Source organism: Sparus aurata, chromosome 5 (assembly GCF_900880675.1).
Source record: "Sparus aurata chromosome 5, fSpaAur1.1, whole genome shotgun sequence".
Taxonomy (NCBI): Eukaryota; Metazoa; Chordata; class Actinopteri; order Spariformes; family Sparidae; genus Sparus; species Sparus aurata.
Genome location: NC_044191.1, coordinates 26,598,714 through 26,616,273, shown reverse-complemented (window position 1 = coordinate 26,616,273; position 17,560 = coordinate 26,598,714). Strand labels below are relative to the sequence as shown.

Here is a 17,560-nt window from a genome sequence, read left to right as displayed (position 1 = left end):
TATTGTTTCAGTGCACTGATGTTCTTTTAGACAATAAAGTTAATTGTTTAACTGTAAAATATCCTGCCCCTGTTACATATGTTTGTCGTCCAGTGTTTGATAACCACATTTGTGGGGTCATTGGAAATGTGTATATCAGCTGATATTGGAGTTTAATGAGATATAATGTGAATACATTGATCGAGGTTAGTCCCCCATTTATTAGCTGCAATAGCAAATTGATGCAAAGATTAATCAAGCAGTATTCATAATTAAATGATATAATATATATTATTCTGAAATAGGCTCTTCTGCAAAATTAGTATTTCAACCCTGGGTACTCATCAAATAATTACAATTTCGGATGGCGGCTAACCCGTCCTAAAATCCCAAAGCATCAGTATTTGACAAGTTTGGAAATCCACAGAGTCATTACTTGGCTAGTTGGGAATGAGCCTCAAAAAATAACTTTTCTTACAAATAGCACCTTTAAGTAGGCTGAATTTTGATGCTAATGCTTTTTGGCTTTAATTTAAAATTTTAATGTATGACTTTTACTTGCATGTAAAAGCACTTGCACTGTGGTATTGCTGCTTCTACTTGAAATCTAGTCAAATTTGAGTACCTCTTCCACCAACTGCTGTGATTTTTATGGACTATCTTTTTGTTTGTTGATATGCACACTGGCTAATGATTTTAATGCAATGTAATGCAACAGCTGTAAAATGATCACTTATTAATATTCTATAAAATATAAAATATTACTTTTATCCATATTATAAGATAAAGTCAGAAATGTTTGTCTTAACTAAAGCTGTGGGGATAAATATAGCGGTCAGTGTCACTCCCCTGACGACAGGGGGCAGAGCTGAGCAGCCGAGCAGGAAACTCAACATCGGTGTCACATAAATAGAAGAAGAGTTCATTCAGCCATTACATTCTCACAAGCAGGTCGAAGCCACTGTTGGTGGAGGACAGGTCATTAGCAACCCGACAAAATGTTATCCGTGAGAGTTGCAGCAGCTTTGGCGAGGACCCTGCCCAGAAGGGCTGGATTTGTGAGTACTTTAACTACACAGACTGCATCTGATAAAGATGCTGCAGCAAGTTTATTTAATATCGTTGTAAATCTTGTGGGTGTGAAGGGTAACGTTAACGTCACAGGCCGCTAGCTAACTTGTCATCGATTAAATAATGCAGCTTTAAACGTTGCTAACATGTTATGGGTAATATCTAGTGTTAATAATCTTAAAATTGTTGGATTAGGTCTGTTTGTCGAAGTTGCCCTTGTGAAACGTCTTCCTGCAGCAAGCGGCGCTAAAGTTAGCACGCAAGCTAATGCTAGCTACCAGCTAACGGCTCATTCACCCACGCTTTGAAGGTCAGAAAGCCTGACAGCGTATGTCGTCTGCGCTGTGCAGCGTTGGACTAGTTCAGCTTTCTAAGTGCACAGTGTAGACTGTCTCTGCCATATATTCGGTGAACTGTTCTGTGCAATCGACGTTTAATCTTATCCGCCTGTCATTAAAATCAGGTGTCCAGAGCTGTACCGGCAGCCTGCGTTGGGGTCAACCACCTCCACACACACAGACCATGGCTGCAGAAGACAGGTGAGAAAGTCAAAAACATGATAGAAACTTTGTCCCCCACATCATGGGTCAGCTGCACTCAAAGGCGATTTATGAAGGTCATTGATCATAATGTGTTTAACAGAGTTTGTCTTTGCAAAAGTCAAAATAAGGTAGTTCCTGTTGTAACATGTACATCTGTCATAGAGGAGAATAACACAGTTGACAAGTCACAGCGATGTCAGATTATCTTTGACAGTAATTTGATATTGTTATTTACCCATTTTAACCTGTACCACATTTATTTTAAGCTAGTTTGGAATGATTTGATCTCATGTAAAAGCTTTAAGTGACTCTATGACCTTTTACATTTATTGTAATAATTTACTTAAGATCAGAAAACTTAATTTAAAATCCCTAATGTCATCTTGCATCAAAACAAGATATTTCCAAATATGCTCACTGTTTTTCCCATGTTTGACCTTTAAATAAAAAAAGGTTTCATTAATCTGGGACATCCAGAGTTTTGTTGCATAATTTAAAAATTAATGTCATATTGTATTGTTGCGAACAAGATCCGACGATGCATATTGTCTCATTGGCAGGCACAGCCGAGGTGTCCTCCATCCTGGAGGAGAAGATCTTGGGGGCCGACACCTCTGCAGACCTGGAGGAGACAGGACGTGTGCTGTCCATTGGTGACGGTATTGCCAGAGTGTACGGGCTGAGGAACGTCCAGGCTGAAGAGATGGTGGAATTCTCCTCTGGACTGAAGGTATGTAGAAAAGGACACTATGAAATGTATCAGTTATTTATTTAATCTTTTTTTTTTCTAGCCTTAACTCACTGATTTAAATGTATGCGAAAGACAAAGCTATTATAATTACAGAGCTTTTGTCACACAAGGATATGATCATGTGTCATCTTGAATATAAAAAAGAAAGAAATTACTTTTTTTTTTTTTTTTAAATGTAAAATACTCAACAAATATGAATTTCCAACATCTGCAATTTAGCTTTATTTATACCTAAACAAACCCAATGCTAATGAGCTGTAAATGTGTTTTTCCTTTCCAGGGTATGTCTCTGAACTTGGAGCCTGACAACGTTGGTGTTGTGGTGTTCGGTAACGACAAGCTGATCAAGGAGGGTGACATCGTGAAGAGGACTGGTGCCATTGTGGATGTCCCTGTTGGCGTGGAGCTGCTTGGCCGTGTGGTGGACGCTCTGGGAAACGCTATTGATGGAAAGGTAATTCCATTGTAGATTATGTTTTAGCAGAAACCTTACGGTGTGATTGTTCAGATGGCACCTTGCTTGTATCTGTCAGAGTAATGGTGGTTCTCATATCAGTATATTCATATTTTTGGCCACAGAATTGTTTAGCCAGTGTTGTCATCAAATTGACCACTTATTTTAAAGCTGTGCCTTCAGTGGTAGGTTTTAATTTGATAAAATTTTGTTAAGTTTAATAAATTAGTCTGTTAATGTCTGGATAGCCTAGTATATGACCAAATATTAGCTGAGTAGATTTTGCCTAACTGTCTTTCACACCAATAATGGATAAATCTAGTTAATGGTGTGTTGAAAAACTGAAAAGACATTAAACATTATATAGCGTTATTGACACACGTGTAACTGATTTGATATGTTTGTTCATCTTTTAAAATGCTTCTTTTTTCTTCTCAGGGTCCCTTGGGTGCCAGCACCCGTAGGCGTGTGGGTCTGAAGGCCCCTGGTATCATCCCCCGTATCTCTGTGAGGGAGCCCATGCAGACTGGGATCAAGGCTGTGGACAGCCTGGTGCCCATTGGCAGAGGCCAGCGTGAGCTGATCATCGGTGACAGGCAGACCGGGTAAAGACTTTGACATTTTTGTCATTTATTTGGACAGCGAAAAATAAAGCTTGCGAATTTGGTTGCCAAAACTATCCCAAAGAATAGTCTCTAAAATCATGGTAAGGATTCCTTTTCCTTGTTTTTGAAACTCCTGTCTTCTCTGTCCAGCAAAACCGCCATTGCCATCGACACAATCATCAACCAGAAGCGTTTCAACGAGGGAACCGATGAGAAGAAGAAGCTGTACTGTATCTACGTCGCCATCGGACAGAAGAGGTCCACCGTGGCTCAGCTGGTGAAGAGGTTGACTGACGCCGATGCCATGAAGTACACCATCGTCGTCTCTGCCACCGCCTCTGACGCTGCTCCCCTGCAGTACCTGGCCCCATACTCTGGCTGCTCCATGGGAGAGTACTTCAGAGACAATGGCAAGCACGCCCTGATCATCTATGATGATCTGTCCAAGCAGGTGAGGGCTCGGGCCACGTTTTTTGTAAAGTGAAACCAAAAGATTTGATATTAATAATGAAATTGTAGCCACATTCCCAAATGCAACAATGTTAACTTTTATCGTTTTCTCCTTCCACTCAGGCCGTTGCCTACCGTCAGATGTCCCTGCTGCTGCGTCGTCCCCCTGGTCGTGAGGCTTACCCCGGTGATGTGTTCTACCTGCACTCCCGTCTGCTGGAGAGAGCTGCCAAGATGAACGACAACTTCGGTGGTGGCTCCCTCACTGCCCTGCCCGTCATCGAGACCCAGGCTGGTGATGTGTCTGCTTACATCCCCACCAACGTCATCTCCATCACAGACGGACAGGTTTGTTTTCATCTTCGTGGTTGCATTTTGGCTCATACATGAAACCTCATCAACTACATTGTTACATTGATGATCTTCATCTGTCTGCTGTAGATCTTCTTGGAGACTGAGCTGTTCTACAAGGGTATCCGCCCAGCCATCAATGTGGGTCTGTCTGTGTCCAGAGTAGGCTCTGCTGCCCAGACCAGAGCCATGAAGCAGGTAACATCTGGTTTTATTTCTTTTTTTAATTTAGACATCACCCTAACACTTAAACAGTTTCATGAAGTTACAGTTAATTATTTTGGATTGTCATACAATTAGAGCTTTTGTTATTCTTCCCCTCCAGGTGGCCGGTACCATGAAGCTGGAGCTGGCTCAGTACCGTGAGGTCGCTGCCTTCGCCCAGTTCGGCTCTGACTTGGACGCTGCCACCCAGCAGCTCCTTAACAGGGGCGTCAGGCTCACTGAACTGCTCAAGCAGGGACAGTACTGTGAGTGTCCATTAACACTTAGTAGTATAACAGAAATACTAAGCTGAATGTGTTTTTGTTTTTTTTGCAAAATTAAACAATCGCGCTGTCTCCCATTTGTCCCTCCAGCTCCCATGGCCATTGAGGAGCAGGTAACAGTCATCTACGCCGGTGTTAGAGGTCACTTGGACAAGATGGAGCCCAGCAAGATCACAAGGTTTGAGAAGGCTTTCCTGCAGCACATCCTCAGCCAGCACCAGGACCTGCTCTCTGCAATCAGGTGAGACACATTTCTCATGCAAAAGATGTTTTAAGCTATTTTCCTTTTTTATACCTGGACTGTGAGATTAAGAAGTATTAAACTGACTTGACATGTTTTCTGTTTCAGGGCCGACGGCAAAATCTCAGAGGCATCAGACGCTAAACTGAAGCAGATTGTACTGACCTTCCTGTCCAGTTTTGAGTAAAAGATAGCACTTCTCTTGATCTTCAGTGAGCTACCTGTCTGTGTCCCCATTCTGCTTATCTATGTGAACACGCTGAAGGCCAAAACCTCCATGTACAGATTTCTCCAAATAAAATTTTACAAACCCAGCGTGCTGTAAAATTCTTCTGATTGTTCGCAGTGAGTTTAGTGTTCGGGTTGGAGCCCTTTGAGCAGATCTCACTAGTGGCAGAAGAGGTAATGATCAATGTGAGACAAACAAACCAATACTGTTCGGTAGGCACATCAAATGTGTTGTTGAATTTATGTCTGCACAGCACACACCACAATCATGAATTCTGTTTACTGTGCTGTAACAACTTGTTCATAAGAGCATTATTTAAAAAGTGGGCTAGTGAGTGTTTAGATGAGTTGACGAGTGTGTGTTCTGCTCCTCACTGTTTTCAAAGGACATGCAAGTGAGCTGTAAGCCCGGTTTCTCGGCTTGGGTTGAACTGATGGGGTGACATGTTTGATACTAAGGTAATAAATTCAGTGACTCAGTCACACGTCAAAAGTCCTGTAGTGTCCTGTCTTATATCAAGAGAAACCATGCTCCCAATTACTGACTTGGTGAAGTGACTATAGTGAGAATATTTATAGCTTTGTGTTTGAAGTCTTGCCTGTCAAATCTATATTGCATAACATAATTTTTAAAGCATATTCATGCACTTTATACATTTAAAAGCAAGTGAGAGTTCTTGCTTTTCTGCACAAGATGTTAGAAGTCAGGCTGCAATCAATTATTTATCAGTTAATCAGCACATTGTCTATGAAACATTCTAAAACCCTGTGTTGATATTAAACAAAGGCTGCAAAGCTTGAAACAGAGTGAATTGAAAATATTTAATCAATTATCAAAAATGTTGCGATTTAATGATCCATGGATTGACTGATCTCTTAATTAACAAAGCTCTTTAAGAATATGGCTCGACACTTGAGTTGGTTGAACAAAGCAGGGTGCCATTTTAATTTGGCCCACAAGAAGTTTCTAGCCCTCGGAGTTTTGAACAGTTTTGTTTCTGGTGAGGTTAAAAAAAAAAAAAAGTCTTTATATGTTGGATCCCAATTAATTTCTTATTTTTTCTGAATCAGAATTAGAAATTGAAATGATATCACAGGGAAACCGGTTTGTTACAGTTGTTCCTTTTAGAAAAGAAATATCACACCAGAGACTGTTGAATAAAACAAGTTGAGAAGACGATAAGAAATAACCAAAAATAAAATGCAAGCAAAACAAAAAAGTAAAACAGTAAGTGTTTGTTTTTGGATCATGGCCCACCGTTGAGTTACGGTTCTGGTCCTCCGAGGGAAAATGTTTGCACACCCTTGTTGTAGAGAATGGAACATTTTATGTAACCTTTGTTTCATTCATGTCCAGCAGGGGGCGTGACTGAGCTACACAGGTTAAAACAGCCAATTCACTTGCCCCTTCTAAAGGTTATCTCAACACAAACCACCAGTAGGGACACTGTCCTACACCAATTTAGATTATAGAATTTACTTTGGTGTTGTTTTGGTGTTTACAGTATGGTTTAAATTATCATATTTTTAAAGGAAGGAATAGAGAAGAATACATCCACAGAAATAAATACAACCAGAACAAATAAGAGTTTGGCCTTTTTGCTGCATCAAACACTAATTATGTCCCCCACATTTTTAATCATGTCCACCCCTTTTATCTCATTTCCTGTTGTTGTATTGTTCCTTCCTCTCTGTTGTCTGTTTCTCATTCCTACTTCTCTCTTTGTTTGCCTCCTCCCAAACAAGAAGGAGATGAGATGGGTGTATAGAGCCGTTGTGACTCCATCTGAAACTTTAAACTCACAAGTATTGAGTTCAACAACTCTTAAGGCCCCATTTGCATCCATTATTTACTCATTCATTGTTTCTTTACTATTGATACCGTCGCTAGGACCCTCTCGTCATTGGGTTCTCTTCACATTTTTCTTGTTGTCTGCAGGAGCTGGACAGATGCTAGTAAGAGGTTATCTGAGCAGTCACTGTAGTAGTATAATGGTATACTATAGGGGAACAAAGGTAGAGGTGTAGTGCGAGGGGGTTTAATCTGTCATTGCACACTTGCATTCTGAGTGGTTTGTTTCTGCAGTGCCATCACTGTCTGGCAAGATAAAGTGAGGCATGTGACATGTGAGAGTGAATGGAGCTGCTTTCAATAAGGACTATTGTCAAGGTCAGCGTGACAACAAGAGAGAGCTCTGTGAAGCGACAGACAGCATGATCGGTCAGATTTTCAGACATGGGGGTGCGGGGTAGAAGTGATGCCACAGCAAGTTGAGCAGTTTGTCAAGGGCCACACGCTCCTGGAGTCACGACCCAGTGTGAAATATTCATGATTTTCACCATGATCTTTGAATTTCCGTTTGTCACTCAGGGTTTCATTTATTGCAATCCCCAGAGGAAATTTCACCCAGCGTTTTAAACTGCCTGTTGCTGCTCACTTCTCTTTATGTATCGCTTGCATAGTTGATCATTAAAGTGCATGGAAAAGAGTCTATTAAAACACATATTCACTTCCCAGACAGTAGTCGCACTGGAGCCGTTTGTCCTCTGAATCAGATTTGCTCTGTAGAGTCAACAGAGTTTTTTTTTTTATTTGCGAGACAATGGTAAGTTTCTCTGAGGGAATTTCCTGAATTTATAAAGGCTGAGGAATGCGTGATATAATTTCTGAGTTGGCAGAAGAATAACTACATTTTCAACAGGAACTGATACTTGAAAAGAGTTTCACATGGGACTGCACGGTGACGCAAAGCAATTTCACGAGGATCAGGTCAATGTGAGTTAAACTTTTTGTTTGCTCAGAGTTGCGGTGACAAAGCAACAGGCCACAAGTCATTTTCAATGAAAGTCTGCCATATGAAGCCACAAACTGACACCAGACACTCTTGTTGATGCGCCACAAAGAAAAGCTGGCCGCAGCCTTCCGCCGTGACCCAACAACAATGCCACACCTGGCCATTTTGTAGGGCTCTGGTGCTAAAAATACAAAAGCAGTACAGGCATTTAAGTAGAGGAGGTGACTGCCAAGTCCAATATCCAGCTGCAGAGTGTGTGTTGAAGATTTCTAATCAGCTTCATGGGTGAAATTGTATTGAATGCTGCGCTGAGATCAACAAACAGCAATCTGATGAAGCAGTTTCATATTCTGAAGTGGGGGGCAGTGGATATGGCATCCTCTGTGGATCTGTTGGTTCTGCATGCATACTGTTAGAGGGTCCAAGGTCCTGGCGATAAGAAGATTAACTGACATCTGACACTTGTCGCTGCTTAAAATGTTAGCAATCAAAGTTGAGCAAGTTTCAACGGGGACGTGGCAATGTAGCAGGCCACTTTTGCCTGTAAGGGCCCAAAACACCCTTCTAACCCTTTAAATAAAATGCTGGAGGGGCCCTTAGAGATTATCCTGTTCAGGGCACAAGCAAGACGATTTTATTGGATGTAAACCAAAATCTTTGTCATGCGCAGACTAAGCAACTGTGCAATAACAATATAATCATATCATATCTATTGATGTTGGATTTAATTATTATCTTTGAATGTGAGGGCTCAATGTTTGTTCTGCTGTCAGGCGCTTCTGTGTTCGACTAAATTGGATAAATGAGAACTGTCAGAAAAATCCCAGTCATATTTATGACTTGAGGTTGACATGACCACTTTTTACACTTCTAGACTTGAAGTCTAGCGGCTAATTTGGCAGCTAACAATAGTTTTGTTATTCCAGTTTTCTTTTTAGTGTACTTATTCACTCAACAGTCTAGAAATGTGAACATTTTAGCTCACTATGCACCGTGCCTACATGCATAATCTTAGAAATGTTTGTTTTTTTTAAGTTCTCACATAACATAAATCAAATCTCTTGCATATTCATATTTAACATGACAGACCAAACGACCACATCTGCTTGATACACCTGAGTTGACATTGTTGAGTGTTGTTTGTTGCCGTCGCGTCGCGTTAAACTTCCCTTTAGCCTCCCGATCACTGTAAGAGGATTTCAACTCTAAAGCAGATCCTCCACTCGGACATTTGCAGCCAAGGATCAGGACCTGTCTGCTTAAAGGACTTTCCTTTGGTGAAGACAAACCGACCTACCTCCCCCTCTAGAAACAGCAAGAATATGCCGTGATAGACTGCTGACCGTTGCTAACCACCGGGATGACAAACAAACATGTTTTTCCACTGACATCGGCAGAGGTGCATTTGCATGCCTGTGGTTTATATGGTCTATGTACACAGAAGGTGAATGACACACCCAAAGATGTGTTTCATTTGTTCCAGGTTCTGCATTTCTGAGACAATTTGGTTACAGAATCCCACTAATGGTTTCTGTTCCTTGATGTCTGCAGTCTCGCTGGAAGAAAAAAAAAAGACAAATCAGCTGCTCTGTTGTATAAGATCAGCACGTGGATCGTGTCCAATGATCCATTCATTTGCATTATATTTGCCTTGATTTATTTTTTATTTTTTGGAGACAAAAGCACACATGAATCACTCTCCTCCTTTTGTAGCAAAATGGAGCTCTGTTTATTTGTCACACATCTTCCCCCAGCACTGCTCTAAACAAACAGTTTGAAGCTTCAGCATGGAACAAAATCACAAAGACCTTCGTACAAACTGTAAAAAAAGAAATAAAAATCGATGCATTGTGTTTGCCATTCCTGAAATTACACCAGATACAAAACAGCAGGTAGCAGCAATCTGACTAAGGCAAAAAAAATGAACAAGAAATATATTATTTCTGAGTTCAGTCTCCATTTTTTAGTTTAAGGACAGTCCAGGTTTTCTTATTCACAGGTGGCAGACTCCCTACAAGCCCGCTTGCAGTGCGCACACAGACGCTCATTATATTCTGGGCAAAAGGAATTTCATTCATTCACGATAGCAACACCAGACCAGCATACACTAGAAACCACATTTCCAACAAGCTCACACTGTAAAAAAAAAGCAACTTTTTTCTAACGTAAACCCAACATGCTGTATTTCGTTTTGTCATTCCACAATAAAACTATTCACCCAAATCTCAGCAGACACTTCTGAACCTTTACATCTCATTAAAGTGCAAGTAATGTCTCCAGTCGCGTACTTTTCTTCCTGTAATTAAAATTTACCGGCAACACCAAAGGCAGCAGCAAAATGCCTGCAGGCTGCAGCGATGGCTCCACGCGGGCAAACTCCGAAGAAGAAATGCACAGAAACAGCTGGCAGTTAATATCAAAAACTTGCAGGTCAGTGTGGGTTTCAGGTCTTTCCGTGACTGTTTTTTAAGGGATAAAGGGCCCCGATACAGTTTTTGTCTTTGAGGCCCTCAGAGTCAGTCAGTGCTGCCATAGTGGTTTCCATTGGAAGGGTTTTCCTGTAAACTGGTGTGTGAGGCGTCTTCCTCCTGTGTCACCACCGGCTCCACTGGTTGCTCAAAGAAATTGGCTACACAGAAAACCTGCAGACAAACAACAGCAAAATCAAAACCTTACTATCGTAATTGTGCTGTGAAGATGGACGTTATTAAACCAGACTTAAATCTGATGTGAGGTGTTTTTTCTAACTTTAAAGCATTTATGGAAGGAAATAACAGTGATAAAACTTTGTGTTCAGGGGTTTTACCACATTGTCCTAGTGGATGTTTAGCTAAGACTTACTGTGAGAATAGCCACCAAACCCCCCTGCAGGAGGCCAGCGAGCACATCGCTCCAGTGATGTTTGTAGTCGGACACCCGGGACAGACCCACGTACACAGCAGTCGCAATCAGGAAGAACTGGATGGTGGGACGCAGCAGCCTCGCCCACTCCGACCTCAGTCTGGCTTGAATGTACAGCTGCAGTAGTCAGAGGGAGACAATGAATAAACATTAGAACATCGCATTGAGGCATATCATAAAAGTAGGTCACAGGTGTTTGCAGCTCATGCTTTTAGTTAAGTCATTTATAATACAATAACTCGATTGCATCAGATTATGAAACCGAGTGCAAACATTTAAGCAGATGAAGCAACGCTACATATCAGGATTAAAATAGTCTCTAGCACTCACATGTAAGCCAAATTTAGGCGATAAGTCGTTTTTAAAAGAAAAAAAGTACTTACGACTAGGAAGAGCATGCAGTACATAGAGAAGGATGAATGGCCGGAGTAGAAGGACAGTCTGCAAAAGATCAACAAAAGATACAACATCAGCGTAAACAAGTCACTTTTCACGACACATGAACTCTTGTGGGTTTCATTTCATTCCCGTTGGAGGGTTTACCTGGCCTCATCCACCTGGAACTTGTCTCCGGTGCAGCTGAAGTTCTCGATGTATCCACCAGCTTTGCAGTTGATGCGATCCCAGACTGGATTGCACACAGCCAGGAAGTTTGGGCGCAGGCGACCGATGGAGTACTTGGCTATGTCCGTCAGAGACTGGCTCGCAGCAGCTCCGAACACGTAGCTCCCCACGGCTTTGTAGACGCACGCCGCGTACTTGGTCCCCAAAGACTGGTTCCTGATGCGAGACATGTAAACAGAAAGGCACTCGCCACAGATGATCTGCAACAGAGGACATAAAGCATTAAGAGACTTGTTCTGTTCTGCTGCATTCAGGAGAGTTTATGCCAAAAAACGACATCTGACTCACCACGATCAGAGTGAAGGGGATCATGACTCCTCCCAGCAGCTGGTATGATATGGTGTCCTCTTTGAGAGGGTACCTGATGGACTCATCGTTGCAGAAGAAACCCCGTTTGAAAGGGTTGTGTTGAGGGGTAAGGATGAAAAATGGAAGTCCAACTGTTCAAAAAACAAAGAAAAGGACATATAATTTCCTATTCTTACCTCACTCAAATCTTATATAATGCACAAGCAGATGTGAGTCAGACCGATGAGCCACTGCTGCGTTACACAAGGCTAAAAATGTTACGACTGAGTCACAGAAAACGTGCAATGTTGGAATCACGAAGGTGTCTCCCACCGGCTAGAAAAAGCCGGAAGCTGTTGCTTCTTTCCTAAACAAGAGGTGGACTCAATGTTCAAGAGCACAATGTTACTCAATAACTGAATCAAACGCTTCAGGCCTCCAGTTACGACAGAACAGTATTGCAGCAACAAGCAGAAGACTCAGGGAGACTGTAGTTATACAGTCCTGCTGGCATGTTTAATTCTAGACACTGGAACACTGAAGGAATCTGGAGAGACTCATCAGGGATGTTTAACCACGGAAAACATGTTTTGACTTGCTTTGGTCGCACATCCTTTATTCCAAAACTGAGCTGAGATGAGTATTAAAAAAAAAGGGCTTTTGGCTAAACTGAAAAAGGCATTCCTCCAGAGAGGCATCACTGCTGATGATGCTTTTTGGCTAATGAGTAATCACACAGACAGAGAGCTTTGTTTGGGCCTGCTAGAAGAAGATTACACTGCAAGACTGCTGCCTGTTGAAATTCTGGGCAAAATAAAACTGGACTGATCTGATCAGGCAGGTGACCCTTGAAAAGATGACGAAGACTTTCTCTTATTTTTCCATCTTTTCTTGCAATTTGAGGTTCTAGATAGAATATCTGCTGTGTGCATTCTCTGTGTGAGCACTTTAAATCCCCTTTATGTTGCAGTTGTTGCAAAAAACGAGATTGTTATGAGTCTCAGGTTCAGATATGGTACTAATAAAACAGAAACACATGAAGGCATTAGCTTATGAAACCAGGTTTAGACAATAAACCTAATAAGATGGGAACATTTTAACAGAAAACTTGAAAAGTGATGTATTTGACATATAAATAACATAAAAACAAATACAACATAAAACACAAATATGGTGATATAAGAAGAATACTTATATGTAGCCTTAAATTGTGTTTTGGCTTATTTTGGATGAACTTATTGAAGGAATCTATATATGAATATATTTCTAAAGGTCCAACACATCAGGGAAAGAAGATAAAGTCTTGGATTTATATCCATCATTGTTCCTGGTGTTCACAAAGTCCAACGGCCTTTATCAGGGTGGAGACGTCCACTCGATGTCTGACATCAAGATCTGTTTAACTTTATAAGATACACGACTGAATCACGGAGACCATTAACTGATAACACTCTCAGAGAGTATTACGGACGACCAGAAGAGAAGCTGTGTGACATAGTTCAAGGTACAAATATTAATGAATTTATAAGCGTCTGCTGTATCGTCAGCAGCTGAACTTGTTTAACTTCCTTAAAGACGTCTCACCGCTCATCCAAGAGGCCGCTTCACCTCTGACTAACTGGAGGGGAGTTGTCTGGTTTTTAAACTCTGTGTGGGAGCGTATACATTTATTACTTATCACTTTTACGTAACAAGGAAGTGACGTGTGTGATTTAGTTTGCTACATTTCTTCAAGTACTGGAGTGAACTTTTTAGATACTTAAATCCCTTTATAGCCTGTGTCCTCCACAACATTTATTGGTGAGTTGTAGTTCCTTGTGCTGTACGCATAACAGGGTTAGCTTAACATCAGGACAGTCGCTTTGAATCTTCATCATGTGATTTTAAACAATCTAATAAGTGGAGTGTATGGGGGGAAATAACTTCACAATGGTGCATCAAAATTCATCAGACCTCTTTTGTCAGTGAAGTTATTTGAGTTGTTTTAAAGCACATTGTTGTGGTGAGGACATGTCTCCAACATCCCCAGTGTGAATGATGCCTGTGCTTAATATACATGTAGCCTATAACATACATTGTTACAGGTCAAACAACAAAAGAGACAATAGGTAAAGTCTGATTTAGAGAAAATGCCACTGATCTAACAGTACAATAAATAGAAATATAAAACTCGCTAGGAGATATTTTCAAGCATAATGGGTACTTTTGATACTTAAAGGGCCACTACGTAACTTTCTTTAAGGGCTGAATTATTTAACTACAGGACTTCCAGAACAGCAATGTGCTGTTTTTGTTCTCACCCTGCCATTCCTAAATGAACAAACAAGCCCATTTTTCCATACAAATGCAAACATATTTCTTTAAAGGCGCATTGTAAGAAATGTGCTATTTGTTAGGTGCTATTTGATTTTTGAGTCTCATTCTCAACTTGTCAAAAACTGACGCTGTGGAATTGAGTGACGGGTCGTCAGCCATCCTAAAGCGTCAGCGTTTTTGATGGGTTGGGAATGAGAACCTTTAAAGTAAACCTTAAACTCGTGTTTCCTTGTATCGAGAGCTCCGTCTCTTTTTATAGGCCGGTAAAAAACTTGCACAACGCACCTTTAAAGTGGAGTTTGTTTATAATAGTATGTACTTTAACTGTGAGTACAGCTGATGTAAAGGATCTGAATGATTCCTCCGCCACTGTTTGTGCGGTAACTTCCTGTTTGGACTGGAAATAAAAATGAAAATTTCCTGTTTGGATTGTTGCTGCCAGCTCTTAATGAGGGCACTGGTGCACAGTCAGCAGCATGGCCGACCACAAGACACTGACTAAGCGGAGGGAATGAGCGCAGATTAATCAGAGGAAAACATCTCTGGAGCTGTGTGTTTGTGTGTGTGTGTGTGTGTGTGTGTGTGTGTCTAAACCTGTCCTCTGTCCTTATCAAACACAGCAGCTATCAGACTGAACTCTGTGGGTGTTCTCCCTTAACTGTACAAAGGTTTCTTCAATATTCCTCTTTTTTTTCCATTTATTGCTGTATCACTGCAGCGTTGTCGGTCATACTCAGTGGGCCCTGCAGCTTGTCTCTGTGCTGTGATTACACTCCAAACACTGAGCTAAAAATACAGCTTTGCTTGGAAAAAGCAACACACACACATACACACACACACACACACACACACACACACACACACACAGTCAGGGTTAAACTTTTTCTGCCTTTTCTTTTTTTCCATCTTCCTGCCTGCTTCCCTAAACCTCAAACCTTCCCATGTGTATTTACATGACGTGTATGCAAATCATGTGAGTGGATTTGCTTGAACATCTACTTCATGTAACACAGTATGTCGCTGCAGAAGGAGCAGTGCTGTCATTTCAATTTAAAGAGTCGTGATAAATAAACAAACCTGATTAAAAGCTTGGTTCAACAGACAGGACTGAACAGGACAAGGAAAAGGGCGGGGATGGATGAGATTTACATACCCAGGATAAGACATGTTATGTCCAGGACGAACAGAGGGATCCCTGAAGCGTCAAACATATTGCGCCTCCGTCCTCCGGTCTCCGTCCTCCGCGTAAAAAATGTCCGGTGGTGCCGGCTGCTTTTAGGCGAGACCAGACGCAGCCTATCTGCCGGACGTGTATCGCTATCCCAGCACAAAATTAAAACACACCGGTTTCATTGTCTTGGAAAGTGGAAACTCCAAAAAGAAAAAAATACTACCCGAGGGTCTTTCCAAAAAAAACGGTGAAACAGAAGCTACTCTAAGGTGAAAAAACACTCAACTAAAGGCTAAAATCACTAATCTAACACCACCAGCACACACGTGAAGAGCCTCTCACCCGTTCAGCTGCTCACAAACCATCATCACACAGCGGGATCTCCTCTGCTCATAATACCGTCCCGTCCTGTCCTCACGGGAGACATCACAGCTGAGGGACAGACAACCAGCGCGCCCGGACCGCGCTGAGATTAACGCCGCCTTCAGGTGCGGCCCGGAAAAATGAGCCTCAGGGTGAAAGCTATAAAATCAAGGGTTGTATATCAGCGAGTGGGTGGAGAGAGAAGTATTTGTACACCAAAAAGTAACTAAAGTAACTTATAACTTAATGTAAAAAAAAGTCAAGTTTGCCTTTTAACGGTGGTACTCAGGTAAAGTCCAAGTACCTCGAAATGTATATAAACACAAGGTTTGAACAAATGTACTTTGGTACTCTGATCAGAATCAGAATACTTTATTGATCTCCAGGGGGGAAATTGTTTTTATTACAGATGCTCCGTGCAAAGTGGAAATAGAAATACAGCATGAATGGAAACAAGAGATAGAGATAAAGATATGAATAAAATATTAAAGTAGACAATAATTAAATAAAATTGAGTGACATAATAAAGTAGACAATAAAATAGAATATTAGATAATAAAGTAGACAGTCTGGAAATATATGCAATAAAATTTCCAGCACTGTAAAACTGCAAAAAGCACTGTAAAGGCAGGATTCATCACAATAATGATGAATTAAAGTTAATTTATATCTCTTGTTATGAAAAAAAGACAAAATACACTGTTTGTATGTCTTCAAAAAGATAAAAATAACACTTAAAAGGCAGTGTGCAAAAAGAGGGAATTAAATAAAAAATGATATTTATAATAATCAGATGTTTAACAAGGGTGTGGTCAAATTTGAGTTGTCTGGAGAGATTTATAAGATATCATCATTGTAGGTTTTATTGAGTGAGACAGTGGTTAGATCATCCAAACATGATTTGTTTGGACTATTAGCAGGTCATTGGCTTGATCTGGACTGAAACCATGGAGTGATTTCAAAGTCTTTGTTTATAACAAACAGCCCAAAACCTAAAGTTATTTTGTGAGCTAAAACAGACTGGGTGTATAACAAACAAAAAAAAACATAGGAAACAGTGAACACTAAATTACGATATCACCTAGAATCAGGGGGCTCCAAGGGTTGTTCTACTGTTTTCCATGTGTCTTAAAACGTTAATTGCGATATGAACAGTGAAACTGGTTTACCTTGCTGTAAACCATGAGCAGAAATCCCATCCTGAAACACTTTCACTGTTAGCGATGGGAGGCAAAATCTTCTGTCCTGATTTACACACAGACGTCTTCAAAAGTTTATTTGAAGCTTCAGCAAATCAAGTTATTAAATTCTGAATTTACTGTCTATTTAGCACAAAATTTTCCCACTTTTTGTTACTATCTTTCAACTGCAGCTCAGAAAAGACAAAAGTCTGGGGAATTACTGCGTCTTGGGAAGATATCCCTTGATTTGTCCTTGATACTAACTTGGGGTACAGTTTTGTAAAGACACTAGATTATGTCACGTGTCACTTACAGTCAAAGTGCATTAGGAGGGGACCTTTGAAAGGCCAGTATGAACAGGAGGAATCACCACAGCAAGTAAAACCTGTTTGTTTTAAGACACTAGAGTGTTTGTGAAACTGTAGGGTGGGTCCTGCTTCATCTCCTGTCTCGAAAGGGTTTGATGACTTACTACAACTTTTTCAGTATAATAAAATGGTGTACTGACATGTTGCACACTCACACATATTGCACCGAGAGTGGGAAGTAGTAGGGGCTCAGCCAAGCCTTTCGATTGTTTTGTTTTGTTTTGTTTTATCAATTAACAATATTCAGTATTCTGATAGATCAATAAATGTGTTATTCTTTGTTCTCTGATGCTTTAAATGTCTTGAAATGAGCTGATGTCACAAAGATTACTGTGCATCGTCTGACTCCCATGTGATTAAAGAGCAAACAGAGTGATGTGTGTTTGTGACAAT

At 40.9% G+C, this 17,560-nt stretch overlaps 2 protein-coding genes across 2 annotated transcripts; one reads left to right on the top strand and one right to left on the bottom strand.

The window, feature by feature from the left end:
* The first annotated feature begins 884 nt into the window (after window positions 1–884).
* LOC115581812 (ATP synthase subunit alpha, mitochondrial) lies at window positions 885–5,247 on the top strand. The gene is made up of 11 exons (XM_030417240.1): window positions 885–1,037; window positions 1,514–1,589; window positions 2,153–2,322; window positions 2,624–2,797; window positions 3,236–3,402; window positions 3,553–3,853; window positions 3,976–4,200; window positions 4,294–4,401; window positions 4,529–4,673; window positions 4,782–4,932; window positions 5,041–5,247. The coding sequence occupies exons 1-11, from the start codon at window positions 978–980 to the stop codon at window positions 5,117–5,119; spliced, it is 1,656 nt and encodes a 551-aa protein (XP_030273100.1). The 5' UTR covers window positions 885–977; the 3' UTR covers window positions 5,120–5,247.
* Window positions 5,248–9,657: 4,410 nt separating this feature from the next.
* On the bottom strand, window positions 9,658–15,750 carry LOC115581816 (phospholipid phosphatase 1-like). The gene is made up of 6 exons (XM_030417246.1): window positions 15,238–15,750; window positions 11,769–11,920; window positions 11,400–11,680; window positions 11,240–11,297; window positions 10,797–10,973; window positions 9,658–10,597 (listed from the first exon to the last, which is right to left on the bottom strand). Exons 1-6 carry the CDS (start codon window positions 15,293–15,295, stop codon window positions 10,472–10,474), a joined length of 852 nt encoding a protein of 283 aa, XP_030273106.1. The 5' UTR covers window positions 15,296–15,750; the 3' UTR covers window positions 9,658–10,471.
* Between the last annotated feature and the right edge of the window lie 1,810 nt (window positions 15,751–17,560).

What these genes read in the sequence shown, in the direction of transcription:
- LOC115581812 (XM_030417240.1), top strand. Translation starts at nt 978, where the DNA reads ATGTTATCCGTGAGAGTTGCAGCAGCTTTGGCGAGGACCCTGCCCAGA. An exon ending in TCTCCATCACAGACGGACAG is followed by an intron (nt 4,201 to 4,293) that starts GTTTGTTTTCAT and finishes TGTCTGCTGTAG; the next exon opens with ATCTTCTTGGAGACTGAGCT. An exon ending in GCTCAAGCAGGGACAGTACT is followed by an intron (nt 4,674 to 4,781) that starts GTGAGTGTCCAT and finishes TTGTCCCTCCAG; the next exon opens with CTCCCATGGCCATTGAGGAG.
- LOC115581816 (XM_030417246.1), bottom strand. Translation starts at nt 15,295, where the DNA reads ATGTTTGACGCTTCAGGGATCCCTCTGTTCGTCCTGGACATAACATGT. An exon ending in TTCCAGGTGGATGAGGCCAG is followed by an intron (nt 11,298 to 11,399) that starts GTAAACCCTCCA and finishes GATCTTTTGCAG; the next exon opens with ACTGTCCTTCTACTCCGGCC. An exon ending in GTTTGGTGGCTATTCTCACA is followed by an intron (nt 10,598 to 10,796) that starts GTAAGTCTTAGC and finishes GTTTGTCTGCAG; the next exon opens with GTTTTCTGTGTAGCCAATTT.